At 33.7% G+C, this 13,635-nt stretch overlaps 1 protein-coding gene and 1 pseudogene across 1 annotated transcript; one reads left to right on the top strand and one right to left on the bottom strand.

Moving 5' to 3' along the window:
* Nucleotides 1-3,240: 3,240 nt before the first annotated feature.
* Nucleotides 3,241-4,519, bottom strand: LOC122732245 (annotated as a pseudogene).
* Nucleotides 4,520-4,718: 199 nt separating this feature from the next.
* On the top strand, nucleotides 4,719-5,054 carry LOC122732719 (40S ribosomal protein S26-like). The gene has a single exon (XM_043973070.1). It carries the CDS (start codon nucleotides 4,719-4,721, stop codon nucleotides 5,052-5,054), a length of 336 nt encoding a protein of 111 aa, XP_043829005.1.
* The last annotated feature ends 8,581 nt before the right edge of the window (nucleotides 5,055-13,635 follow it).

Genomic DNA, 13,635 nt, shown 5'->3' with positions numbered 1-13,635 from the left:
CTGTATAGGGCTCACCAAAAACCCAAGACGACCTCTGAAGCTGAGAGCTGCGTCAAGCACGTGCTATTACAACGAACTGGGCCAAGTAGAACCTCAGTCAGCGTCTCTGTGTGCAGCACAAACAGCGGACGAGGAGAGCCGACAAAAGACCTCACTTATGTTCTCTCCTTGCCTTTTAAGCTCGCACCCCAGAAGTGGAGTGCTTAGCAGATGGACCTGGCAGTTCGTCATGTCATGTTCGAACATTATGTCATTGATGATTTATTAATTATTGATGGCAAAACGTATGGTACTTTCTTTGCTGGGCTATTGTGAAGAAAATTCTTTGTCAGGTATAAGGTACTATATAAATGTTATCTATTACTGTTGTTGCAATAATTAACCTCAGGGGTTTATTGTAATGTAATCTCTCTTTAAAGTACTATATAAATGTAGTTTACTATAAAAAAAAAATGATGAGTAGGATGCAATCAGAAAGACCTGGAAGGACCTGTATGAGCTGATACAAGGTGAAATGTACCATATACAAAATAACAGCAATATTGTGAGATGATCTGCTGTGAATGACTCAGTTATTTTCAGCAATGCAATGATCCAAGACAACTCTTAAGGTCTTATGAAAAAGATAAACCATTCACAGAAAGAGAACTGATGGTATTTGAATACAGATTGAAGCACACTTTTTTTTTGTTAGTTCCTTTATCTATAGTTTTATTTTTGTTTGTTTTCTTTGACAACCTGGATAATGTGGTAATGTTTTGCTTGATTGCTCATGTATAGCTTATATTGAATTGCTTGAGTTCTTGGAGGGAGAGAGGGAGGGAGGAAGAGAATTTGAAACAGTTTTTTTAAAGTTGATGTAAAAATTTGTATTTTGCATGTAATTTTGGAAAATAAAATTCTAAACATATAAATAAAAAATTTAAATATATGAATAAACAAATAGATAAATAAATAAATAAATAAATAAAAGGTTTCATTTAGCTCCTCTGCTGCATTTGGATGGGAACTTGGTGGAGCTGATGCTATGTAGAAACTGTGTTAAGACGGAGTCCACTCTCCTCAGACACCAAGGAACTATAAAGGAGATTGTATCTGCAAGGTTCTGGAGAGAAAAGTTTATACTTATATTTTTGCTTTATCTTTGAAATAAATATCCCTTTGTTATAGCTAATTTCTGAAAAGGAACTGGGATGACTGTCACTGGTGACTAACATTGGGGTTGGGGTGGGGTTCAAGGCATAGGCAGTAGAGAAGAAATACTGCAAAATGTCAGAGATATCCCTAGAACTCTGAGAAAGAGGTAACTGACTTTGCTCTTAGAGAGTGAGGCCAAAGTCCTCACCACACTATAATCCTATGAACTGTTTGTATTTCAATTTACTCATCTGTATAATAGTAACAGCACTACCTACCTCACAGTTATTGTGTTAATTGTCAAATTTAAATAGCTAATTAAGTAGTTTTTATATAAGAGAAATCGACATAAGTCTTTTTAAACCAGGGACAAAATAATCACATATAACATTTAGAGACTTTAACATTTACTCTTGAAAATATTAAATACCCCTTTCTTCAAAATATCTAATGAATGTAATCATTATAATCTATTACAATACTATGCTTTGATGAATTAAGCAAAGTTCCCACTTTCAGGATTTGGTTTGATATTTTCATCATGACAAACAGCATCATTATGGTTGACATTTACCTTACTGAATAGTTTTTGAGTCATAAATTAAGAGAAAAACCATTAGATTTGATTACATGACAAGGAAGAAGCAACTAACATAATAAATTTGTAGTGGTTTTACAAATAAATTCAATAAGAATGATATTTGTCTATATAGTAACTAAGATAAAAAATAAAACATTTCTTTATTTTAGTGACTGAACTTGAGAGCTATAATTTTTACAACATAGTTACCTCCAGAGAACTGTCTCAGTAGTCATAAAAGCAGCATGTCCATGAATCATGTTTTGATACTGATTTATAAGCTATGTTTATTTCAGAGTCCCAGGCCTACTTTAAATAACACAAGTGGTTTTTTGTACAAAAAATCTCTGGCTAAAATTATCTTACAATTATGACTTTGATGTCTCCTGGTGTAGAATTACTTTAGGAAAACAATTCCAATCTAATTTTGACTCAGTAAAAACATTTATGAAATATATTGATATTGTTAGCCTTTGGGAATGAGATTATTTTGGTTGTTTTTTTCTTTGTTCATCTAGTACAATATGATTTATCAATCACAAAAGTTTTCATTGATGTCCTTAGAACTGGTCTTTTCCCCAAATCTTCTCCTTTTCATAGGATCATGATCAAGAGAGAAAAAAGACAAAACAAGTCATAGGAATGTTGAGATCATAAAAGCCCTTAGCTCCTACAATCATGAATCTGCCAGGTTGCTAACTGCATGTGTAACAGCATTCTTTTTCAGGACTGACAATTAAAGTAAACTTTTAATGGCCAAAATTGAAGAGTAGTAATTAATAACAGTCCAATTTCAGCTCGGGAGGGAGTCTCCAGGGAAATACTTTTGAATCTGATTGGACATTGTACTGCTTAACATGTTTATTACTAACTTGGTTAAAGGCATAGTAGGTATTTTAGTAAAATATGCAGATGATACAGATCTGGAAGGGATCACTAAGGCAGTGGATAAGAGAGTTAGGATAAAAATAGCTGGACAGGTTAGAATATTGGAACAAATCTAATAAGATAGAATTAAATATGGATAAATTTAACATGTTATATGGGTTCAACTCCATAATTACCAAACTGGAACAGTCATGGTTAGTAAAAGCTTGTCAAAAAATAATTTAGGGTTTGTTTGGAGTTTTTTTGGGGGGGGCTTTTGTGGGGATTTTTTTTTTTACGAATTGAAAGTTGAATGACTCATCAGTGTGATATTCATTCAATCAATAAATATTTGTTAAATACACAGTTTGCAAAGCATTGTGCTTAGGTACTGTCCAAAAGGAGATTATAGGGTATGGGAAGGAAACAAAATGACCAGATAAATTTTTTTAAAGTTCATTTAAAAAGTAAAAGTAATTGCTGAGGATGGAGCTCACTAATAATTAGGAGGTCCAAGAAAGAACTCATGAAGGAAAGTAAATCTTTGGAGGATGTAAGTGTGTTCAGAAGTGGGAGAGAGGAGAGGAAGTAGCATTTACCTTTTTTTTTTTTTAAACGAACAAGGAGATTTATTAGCGAATCCGGTGTGGTCTGTCCTAATGTTTCTTGTTGGCAGCGGCCACCTGTCCAGCGATTCTGTCTAGGTCTCTCTGTCCCTCAGGTGTCAGCTTCCAGCCCCCATCTTGGTCCTTCTCCACCATCTTGAGGCCTTCCAGGGCCTGCAGGAGCCTCCCTGCCACGCTCTTGGAGTCTCTGCTGAAGTTACTGGGCATGACCCCGTTGCGCTGGAGCCCGCTGTAGATCTTGGTCATGGATCCCACCCCTGTCCCGCCTCGGAGGTACAAGTGGCGGGCGGTGGAGGCAGCTTAGGTGTAGAACCAGTTCTCACCATAGGGCGCCAGCTCCTTGTGTTTGGCCAACTTGACCGTGTCCACCCTTTCGGGGACTTTCAGCTTCCCTGACTTTTTTAGGAAGGTGGCCAGGGCCCAGACGAACTCCTGCTGGTTCACATCCTTCACCGTGACTCCGGGCTCCCCGCGGCCAGCCAGGGGGAAAGCAGAAGTAGCATATACCAAAGCAAAAATTACCAAATATCTCAAGAGAAAGAAAACTCAGTTAATAACTATGAGCAGAAGCTGGTAAATTCTACAGGGACTATATTAACAGATGGGAATATGGCTTCCAGACTGGCTATAAAGATCCAAATAACCTCAGAATAAATGTTTAAAGACAAAGAAAAATTAATAAATGTTTAATCAAACATAGGACCCTGTATTTCCCCAAAAAGCATGGAACCACAGCAGGATATTTCTGAATGTTTCAAGAAAGAAATAAGAATCATGAAAGCAAGATATATAATATACACATCAGAAATAATTGAGATTGGGAAAAAAAAAATCTTAAATCCACAGCGGTGAATGTCTCTACAAAAATTAAAGGACAACTGATTGGAATCACATAAAGGACAATTTAAGAGAAACAGAAATAAATTAAAAGGATAGATGATCTTTATACAAATAAAACTTGCTGATCTTAAGGCAGCATATATAGACAACTTGAAGTTCATAGTTATGCCAGAAAATGAGTCCAAAAGCCTGATCATGGTAATAAAAGAAAAAAAATCTAAGAAAATTACTCCAAACTTCTGAACACAGAATGCTGAAGGCCAATCAATTAAAAGAATCCATAAATAGCCTCCAGCAGGGAAAATAAACAAACTTGAAGGCATAAATTTTTTAACTGAACAATTCTAATTACAAACCCCAAATTCTTCAAAAGCCTAGTGAAAAAACCTTTGAGTATAAAGAAAACGGCATTTGAATATTACAAGATTATTCTACACCCACCGTAAATTGCAGAAGGGAATGGAATCATGTGTTCCAAAGAACAAAAATGCTAAAGATACAACCCAGATTGATATACTCTGAAAACTTAAGCTTAATCATCAGATGTAGATAAATCTAACAATAAAATTAACATGAACGAAGTTGAGAGGAATAGAATTTTAGAAAATTAAGATACCAAGGACTTCTCTACAATATGAATAGGACTTTTTCAGCTTCTGACTTACAAGATGACTAAGAAGAGGAGGAACAACGGGCGCGCCAAGAAGGGCCACGACCACGCTGCACCAACTGTGCCTGCTGCATTGCCCAAGGACAAGGCCATCAAGAAGTTCGTCATCGGCAACATCGCAAAAGCCACAGCCCTCAGGGACATCTCCAAGGCCAGTATTTTCAACTCTTATGTGCTTCCCAAACTGTATGTGAAACTGCATTACTGTGTGAGCTGTGCAATCCACAGCAAGGGAGTGAGGAATAAGTCTCGTGGGTCACAAAAGGGTCAGACACCCCAACGCTGCTTCAGACCTGCTGGTGATGCCCCCAGACACCCTCCAAAGCCAATGTAAACAGCTATCTGCCTGTGAAAATTTCTGAACTAATCAGAGGAAAATAAAATTTTGGTTTACCTTAAAATATATATATATATATATAAACGGGAATAAAAAGGAATGTATCTTTTTCTCAGCTATACATAAAATGTTTACCAAAATTGATAATGTATTGAGACAAAAAATTTTTCACAAATAAGTGTAGAAAAGTAGAAATGCTAAATTCACTCTTTTTAGACCACAATGCACCAAAATTATTTTCAAAAAAAATGTATTGAAAACATAAATTAAAAATTAATTGGAAACTAAATAATCTAACCCTAAAGGTTGAGGAGGTTCAAGAGAAATCATAGAACCAATCAATAATTTCTTTAAATAGAATGATAACAATGAGTGGATATACCAAAATGTGTGAAATACAGCCAAAACAAGGGGAAACACATTTCTAAATGCTTAAAACAATAAAAGAACAGATTCATGATTTGGATATGCAAGAATGACATTCAAAAACACTGGGGGTGGGGGGGGGCAAACAAACTTAAAATCCCCAATGAAACACAAAAGGGAAATTCTGAAAATCAAAGGAAAGATCAATAAATAAAATTGAAAAAAATAAGTTAACTAATATACACATATGTATATATATATATAAAGGAGTTATTATAAAAACAAAAATAAAATGGATAAAGCATTAGCTAATTTGAATAAATATAAGAATAAAACCAAATTGCCAGCATCAAAAATTAAAAGGAGAATGTACCATCAAATTCAAATCTAGCCTCATATGCTTACTAGCTGTGTGATCCTGGGCAAGTCACTTAATCTCTGTTTGCCTTGGTACACTGAAGAAAGAAATGGGAAACCACCCCATTAACTTTGCCAAGAAAACCCCATAGACATTGTGGTCCACAGACAGATGAAGAGTTGTACACAACTCACTGGCTTTAAAACAACACGTAAAATACAGAGACCTCTTATCCAAGGTCATCTATGTGGTACAATGGGTAGAGTGCCTGGTCTGTAGTCAAGAGATTCAATTTCCTGACTTCAAATTTGGCCTCAAACACTAGCAAGTCACTTAATCCTGTTCCCCTCAGTTCCTCATCTATAAAATGAGCTGGAGAAGGAAAAGACAAATCTATCTTTGCCAAGAAAACCTCAAATGGGGTCACAAAGAGTCAAACACTACTGAAAACAACTGAACAACAAGGTCCTTCAATGAAGATTAAATTAAAGCATTTAGAAGATATTTTGCCCAATTATATGCCAATAAAACTAAAACTCTAAATGAAATGGGTGAATATTTATATGTAAATTGCCTGGATAAAGAAGAAATAGATTGCTTAAATGAACTTATTTTTAAAAAGAAATTGAATAAGTCATAAATAAGTTCCCTAAGGATAAAATCCCAGGATCAGATGGATTTTAAAATGAAGTCTACAAACCATTTAAAGATCAAATAATTCAATTAGAAACAAGAATCCTGCAATTTGTTGTTTTCAAGAAACACAACTGAAACAGATACACACAGAGTAAAAATAAGGGGCTTGAGCAAAATCTATTATACTTCAACTGAAGTAAAAAAGATAGGGGTAGCATTCATGATCTCAGGCAACACGACAAAAGATATAATTAAAAGAAATAAGCAGGTAAACTACATTTTGCTAAAAGGTGTCATAGACAATGAATCAATGCTAAACATGTATTCATCAAATGGCACAGAATCCAAACTCTTTTTTTTTTTTACTATCGTATAGAATTTTATTTTCCAAAATATATGTAAAAACAAATTTTAACATCAATATTTTAAAACTTTGTGTTCCAACTTCTCTTCCTCCCTCCATTCCCACCCCCCACCCACAAGAACACAAGCAATTCAAAATAAATTATACATGAGTAGTCATGGAAAACATTCCCATATTAGCTAGTTCTGAGAGAAAGCAGCCCCAAAACCCCCAAAACTTCAGATTAAGGAATTGTCAAAGAGGAAAAGAAAAAAAAATTTTTAATGTGTTTCCATCTGTTTTCAGATACTATCAGTTCTTTCTCTGCAGATGGGCTGCAAACTTCATAAGTCCTTCAGGGTTATATTGGATCTTTGCCTTGCTGAAAATAACCACATGCTTCCCAGCAGATCATTCCCCACTATTGCTGTTATTTTGTATACAGTACATTTCACTCTGCTTCAGTTCATGTAGGTCTTTCCAGGTGTTTCTGATAGTATACTGTTCATCATAACCTGTATATAGTACCTTAAGCTTCACAGAGAATTTTCTTCATAATAGCCCAGCAAAGTATCCAAACTCTTAAAAGAAAAGTTAAAGGAGTTAAAGAAGGAAATCATAGAATTATACTAGTGAGGGACCTCTACTTATTCCTCGCAGAACTCAATAAATGTAACTCCAATACAAAAAAGATGGAAATTAAGGACATGGATAGATTTTTAGAAAATTTAGATATGTTGGATCTCTGGAGAAAAATTGAAACAGGAAGGACTATGCATTTTTTCTCAGCTGTACATAGAACCTTCACACACACAAAAAATAACCATGTGTCGGGACATAAAAACTTCAGAAACAAATGAAGAAAAGCAAGAATATGCATTTTTTCAGATCAGAATGCAATAAAAACTAAATTCAATGTTGGGCTGTGGAAAGATAGATTAAAATTAATTGAAAACTAAATAATCTAATCCTAAAGAATAAATGTGTCACATAACAAATCATAAAAACAATCAATAATTTCATTAAGGAGAACAAAGCAACAATGAGACAACACACCAAAAATTATGGGATGCCACCAAAGCAGTATTTAGGAGAAAATGAATGTCTCTAAAAGTTTACATCAATAACAGATCTTGGACTATATTATAAGACACTATTTATCAAAATTATCTCATACTGGCTAAGAAATAGAAAGGCAGATTCTCAGAGTTGATATACAATTTACAACAACAAATTATTATAGTAACCTTGCATTTGACAAGTGTAAAGACAAGATTGGGAGATAAGAATTCATTATTTGGTAAAAATTGTTGGGACAGCAGAAAAGCAGTGTGGCAGAAATTGGATATAGACCAATATCTTACAAGATTTACCAAGATAAGTTCAAAATAGATACATAATCTAGATAGAAAGAGCTATTACAAGAAAATTTGAAGGACATGGAACATAATACCTATCAAAATTATGGATAGGTGAACAATTTATGAATAAATAAGAGATAGGGAGCAGAATGAGGTGTGAAATAGATAATTTTGATTACATCAATTATAAAGGTTTTGTAAAAATGAAACCAATTTTATATAAATAAAATCTTGGCTATCCAAGATCAGAAGAAAAGCAGATAATTGGGGGAAATTTTTATAGAAATTTTCTTACATAAAGGTCTCATATCACAAATACATAAAGAACTTTGTCAAATATATAGGAATATGAGTCATTCCCTAATTAATAAATGGCCAAAGAATATGAACAGACAGTTTTTCAATGAAGAAATCAAAGTAATTTATAGTGATATGAAAAACCTCTAAATAATTATAGATTAGAGAAATGCAAATTAAATAACATTGAGATATTTTACACTATCAGATCTTTTGCTAAAAATGTTTGAAGGAGAAAGTGACAAATGTTGCAAAGGAGGTGGAAAAATTGGGACACTAATTCACAGTTGGTGGAACTTTGATCTGATCCAACCATTTTGTAGAATACTCTAGAATTATGCCCAAAGAATTTTTAAATTGCTTTTACCCTTTGACCCCACAATACTACTACTAGGTCTGTCTATTTCCAAAGATGATTAAGAAAAAAAGAAAAAGAAGCTATATGTTCCAAAATATTCCTAGCAGTTTTCCTTGTCATGGCAAAGAACAGGAAATTATGGGGATGACAGTCAATTGGAAACTAACTGAACAAGTTGTGGTACATGATTGTGATGAAATACTATGTAAAAAATGATTAGCTCAATGATTTTATGAAAACATGGATAGGGTTGCATGAAATTATGAAGGGCAAATTGAATGGAACCAATAGAATGTTGACAGCAATATTTTTTTAAGAGCAACTTTAAGCAATGATGTCATTTTGACTACTATAAATACACAAAGGACTTATGAAAGAAGATGCTATCTATATCCAGAGAAATAAGTGAAAAATGGAAGTATGTGCAGAATGATTTTACATACACATATATATATATATTTGGGTATAATTGTTGCTATCTCTAGAGGGGTATAATTGATGTCACATCTCTTGAATTCACAATGAGTGAGGAAGATGTGGGAGAGAAAGAATTCAGAACTAAAAAACTTTTACATGAATGCTAAAATATATATAATAATTTTTTAAAAGTTTAAAAGATAATTGACAGGGGGCAGCTAGGTGGCGCAATGGATAGAGCACCGGCCCTGGAGTCAGGAGTACCTGAGTTCAAATCCAGCCTCAGACACTTAACACTTACTAGCTGTGTGACCCTGGGCAAGTCACTTAACCCCAATTGCCTCACTAAAAAAAAAAAAAGATAATTGACAGATGCATTTAACTAAATTGATGTCATTTGACAAGTTTTATTTCATATTTTAATTAATAATATTATATATGTTGTTACTGTGTTTCTAAATTTTCTTGTATTTTGAATTTGGAGAAACTGTTGTATAAGAAATGTTTGCAAGAGGATGATGGAATTGTGCCAATAAAAAAAATGAACTCATCTTTTAATATGGATACATTGAAATTGTTGTTAAATATTTTTGTAAAAAATTAATAAAAATACCAAGGTGTGCTCTTTTTAAAAAGGTGAATTTATAAAATGCTTAAAAAACAGGTAAAGGAGTTTTATTAAATTTCTTCTTTGAAATAAATCTGAAATTTTCACTTTTAATAGATGACGATAGCGTATACTTAAAGTACCTGGAGAATAAACAAAAAACTACTCAAAATAAATAACAAATTGTCAAAAGTTCAGGATGTAAAATAAACCCACACAATTCAATATGATTTCTATATATTACCAATAAAACCCAGCAGGAAGATATATAAAAATGAAATTCAATTTTAAAATAACTGTAGATGGTATAAAATACTTGGGAGTCTACTTGCCGTGACAATTATAATTGCAATTGTAATTGAACAAATTTACAAAATGCTCTATACAGAAATAAAGACAGATCTAAACACTTGAAGAAATATTAATTTCTCATAGTTAAGTTGAACCAATATGATAAAAATAATAATACTGCCTAAATTAATTTTATTATCCATATCAATCAAATTGTTGCCTTTGCAAAACTAGAAAAAAATAACAAAATTCATCAGGAACAACTCACATTGAGACTATCAAGGGAATCAAAGATAAAAACTGTGAAAGAAAGGGGGTAAGCAGTACCAGATTTCAAATTATATTACAAATTGGCAATAATCAAAACAGTTTGGTACTGGATAAGAAATAGAGTGGTTCATCAATGGAATGGATTAGGTACTTAATATACTGAAGGAAATGAGCACAGTAACCTTAAACACAAACCTTACCCCTAGCTATTGGGGTAAGAACTGACTATTTGAGAAAAACTGCTGAGAAAACTATAAAGTAACTTGGAAGAAACTAGGCATTTGTCACTATTTCACAGTGTATACCAAGATAAACTGAAAATGGGTACACACTTTCCCTTTTTTTTTTTTGGCTTTCAGTCTTTAAATTTAATATTTTACTTTCTCCAATTACATGTAAAAATCATTTTAACGTTCTTTTTTTTTTCAAATTTTGAATTCCAAATTTTCCTCCTTTTTCTCTCCCCTCCCTTCTCATTGAGAAGGCAATTTGTCATAGGTTATACATATGTAGTCATGCAAGTGACTTATTTCCATGTAAGTCAGGGTATGAAAGAAGATAGACACCCCCCCCTCAAAAAAGAAAGTAGGGGCAGCTAAGTGATGCAGTGGATAAAGTACTAGCCCTGAATTCAAGGAGGACCTGAGTTCAAATCCAGCCTCAGACACTTGATACTTATTAGCTCTTATTACCCTGGGCAAGTCATTTAATCCTCATTGCCCTGCAAAAAAAGAAAAAGAAAGTAAAGAAAAGGTAACTTTGATTTGTATTCAGCCTTCACCAGTTCTTTCTCTGGAGAGGGACATAGCTCCATTCAACATAAGTCCTTCAGAATTATCTTGGATCATTGTATTAATGAGGATAGCTGTTATTCATAGCAGATCATCATACGATCTTGCTATCACTGTGTACAAGGTTCTGTTCTGCTCACTTCATTTTGCATCCATTAATGTAAGTCTTCCAAGGTTTTCCTGAGAGCATCCTGCTTGTCATTTCTTATAGAACAATTGTATTCCATCACAATCATATATAACAAGTTGTTCAGCCATTCCCCAATTAATGGATATCCCTTCAATGTCATTCTTTACCACCATAAAAAGTGCTCCTACAGATATTTTTCAACATATTTTGGTTTTTCATTTCTTTGGGATACAGACCTAGCAGTGGTATTTGCTGGGTCAAAGAGTATACATGGTTTTATATCCCTTTGTTTTTATTTCCAAATTGCTTTACAGAATGGTTGAATCAGTATATAACTTCACCAACAATGCATTAGTGTACCTATTTTCCCACATCCCCTCCAATATTTATCATTTTCCTCTTCTGTCTTATCATCTAACCTGATAGGTGTGGGGTGGTAGCTCAGAGTTTTTAAATTTGCTTTTCTTTAATCAATAGTGATTTAGAGCATTTTTCATATAACTATAAATAGCTTTGATTACTTTGTCTAAAAACCATCTGTTCCTATAATTTGACCATTAGTCATTTGAGGAATGGGTCTTTTTTTCTATAAATTTGACTCCATTTTCTATATATTTGGAAAGTGGGGTCTTTATCAGAGAAACTTGTGGTGATTTTTTTTCACAGTAATGATTTCTATGTATTTCCCTCCATTCTGTTTCCCCCAATTTTATAATTTTATCCTTCTCTCTCTCTCTCTCTTTCTCCTTTGACCTTGCACATTCTTAAAAGTGTTTTACCTCTTATTTTTACCTGATTAAGTCCTCCCTCCTCTCTATCAGTGCCCCCCTCCTTTACCTCCTATTTTCTACTCTAGTAATGTAGATTTCTACACCCAAATAAGAACATATGTTATTCTCTCTTTGAGCTAATTCCAGTGAAAGTAAGGTTCATGCACTCCCCACCCTCCAGTTCCCCCATCTTCCCTCCACTGTAAAGTCTCTTTCCAGCCTCTTTTATGTCAAATAATTTAGCCAATTCTACCTCTCACCCTCTTTCTCCTCCCAATATGTTCTTTTTTAGATAATCATCCCATCATATTCTACTCACACCTATGGCCTCTGTCTATGTATACTCCTAATTGCCCTGATAAGGAGGAAGTTTTGAGGAAAGTATCATTTTCCACATAGAAGTATAAACAGTTTAAAATTATTGAATCTCTTATGGTTTCTACTTCCTGTTTATCTTTTTTATATTTGAAAGTCAAATTTTTGATTCAGCTCTGGTCTTTACATCAGGAATGCCTGAAAGTCCTCTATTTCATTGAATGTCAATTTCTTTTCCCTGAAGGATTATATTTAGTGTTGCTGGATATGTGCTTTTTTTTTTTTTTTACATATAAGGTATTTTATTTTTTCCGTTACATATAAAGATAGTTCTCAACTGTTGTTTATCCAGGCTTTACAATTTCAGATTTTTCTCCCTCCCTCCCCTCCCTTCCCCCTCCCCTAGACAGCAGGTAATCTGATATAGGTTATATCTATATATCTATATATCATAGCTGGATATGTGCTTTTTAAATGTAATTTTAACTCTTTTGCCCTCTGGAATTCCATATTCCAAGCCCTCGGATCCTTTAATGTAGAAATTACTAAATCTTGTTTCATCCTGACTGTAGCTACATGACATTTAAATTGTTTCTTCTTGGTTGCTTCCAGTATTTTCTGCTTGACCTAGGAGCTCTGGAATTTGGCTATAATATTCCTGGAAGTTTTCATTTTAGGATGTCTTTCAGGAGGTGATACATGGATTCTTTGCATTTCTATTTTATCCTCAGGTTCTAGAATAACAAGGCAGTTTTCCTTGATAATTTCTTGAAAGCTGTTCTTTAAGATCTTTTTTTATCATGGCTTTCAGATACTCTAATAATTTGGGGGGAAGCAGGGCAATGAGGGTTAAGTGACTTGCCCAAGGTTACACAGCTAGTAAGCATCAAATGTCTGAGGCTGGATTTGAACTCAGGTCCTCCTGAATATAGGGCCAGTGCTTTATCCACTGTGCCACCTAGCTGCCCCAAGTTTAATAATTTTTAAATGACCTCTCCTGGATCTATTTTCCAGGTCAGTTGCTTTTCCAATGAGATATTTCACATTTTCTTGGATTTTTTCATTCTTTTGGTTTGGTTTTGTTATTTCTTGATATCTCATAATGTCATTATGTTCCACTTGCCCAATTCCAATTTTTAAGGAATTATTTTCTTCAGTGTGGTTTTGTACCTCTTTTTCCATTTGGCCAATTATGCTTTTTAAAGAGTTCTTCTCTTTGTCGGATTTTTTTGTATATTTTTTCTATTTGACTATTTCTGTTTTTCAAG

The sequence above is a fragment of the Dromiciops gliroides genome, chromosome 6 (genome assembly GCF_019393635.1).
Source record: "Dromiciops gliroides isolate mDroGli1 chromosome 6, mDroGli1.pri, whole genome shotgun sequence".
NCBI classification, from domain to species: domain Eukaryota; kingdom Metazoa; phylum Chordata; class Mammalia; order Microbiotheria; family Microbiotheriidae; genus Dromiciops; species Dromiciops gliroides.
Note: the sequence above shows the minus strand (reverse complement) of the source record. Positions and strands in the feature narration are given on the sequence as shown.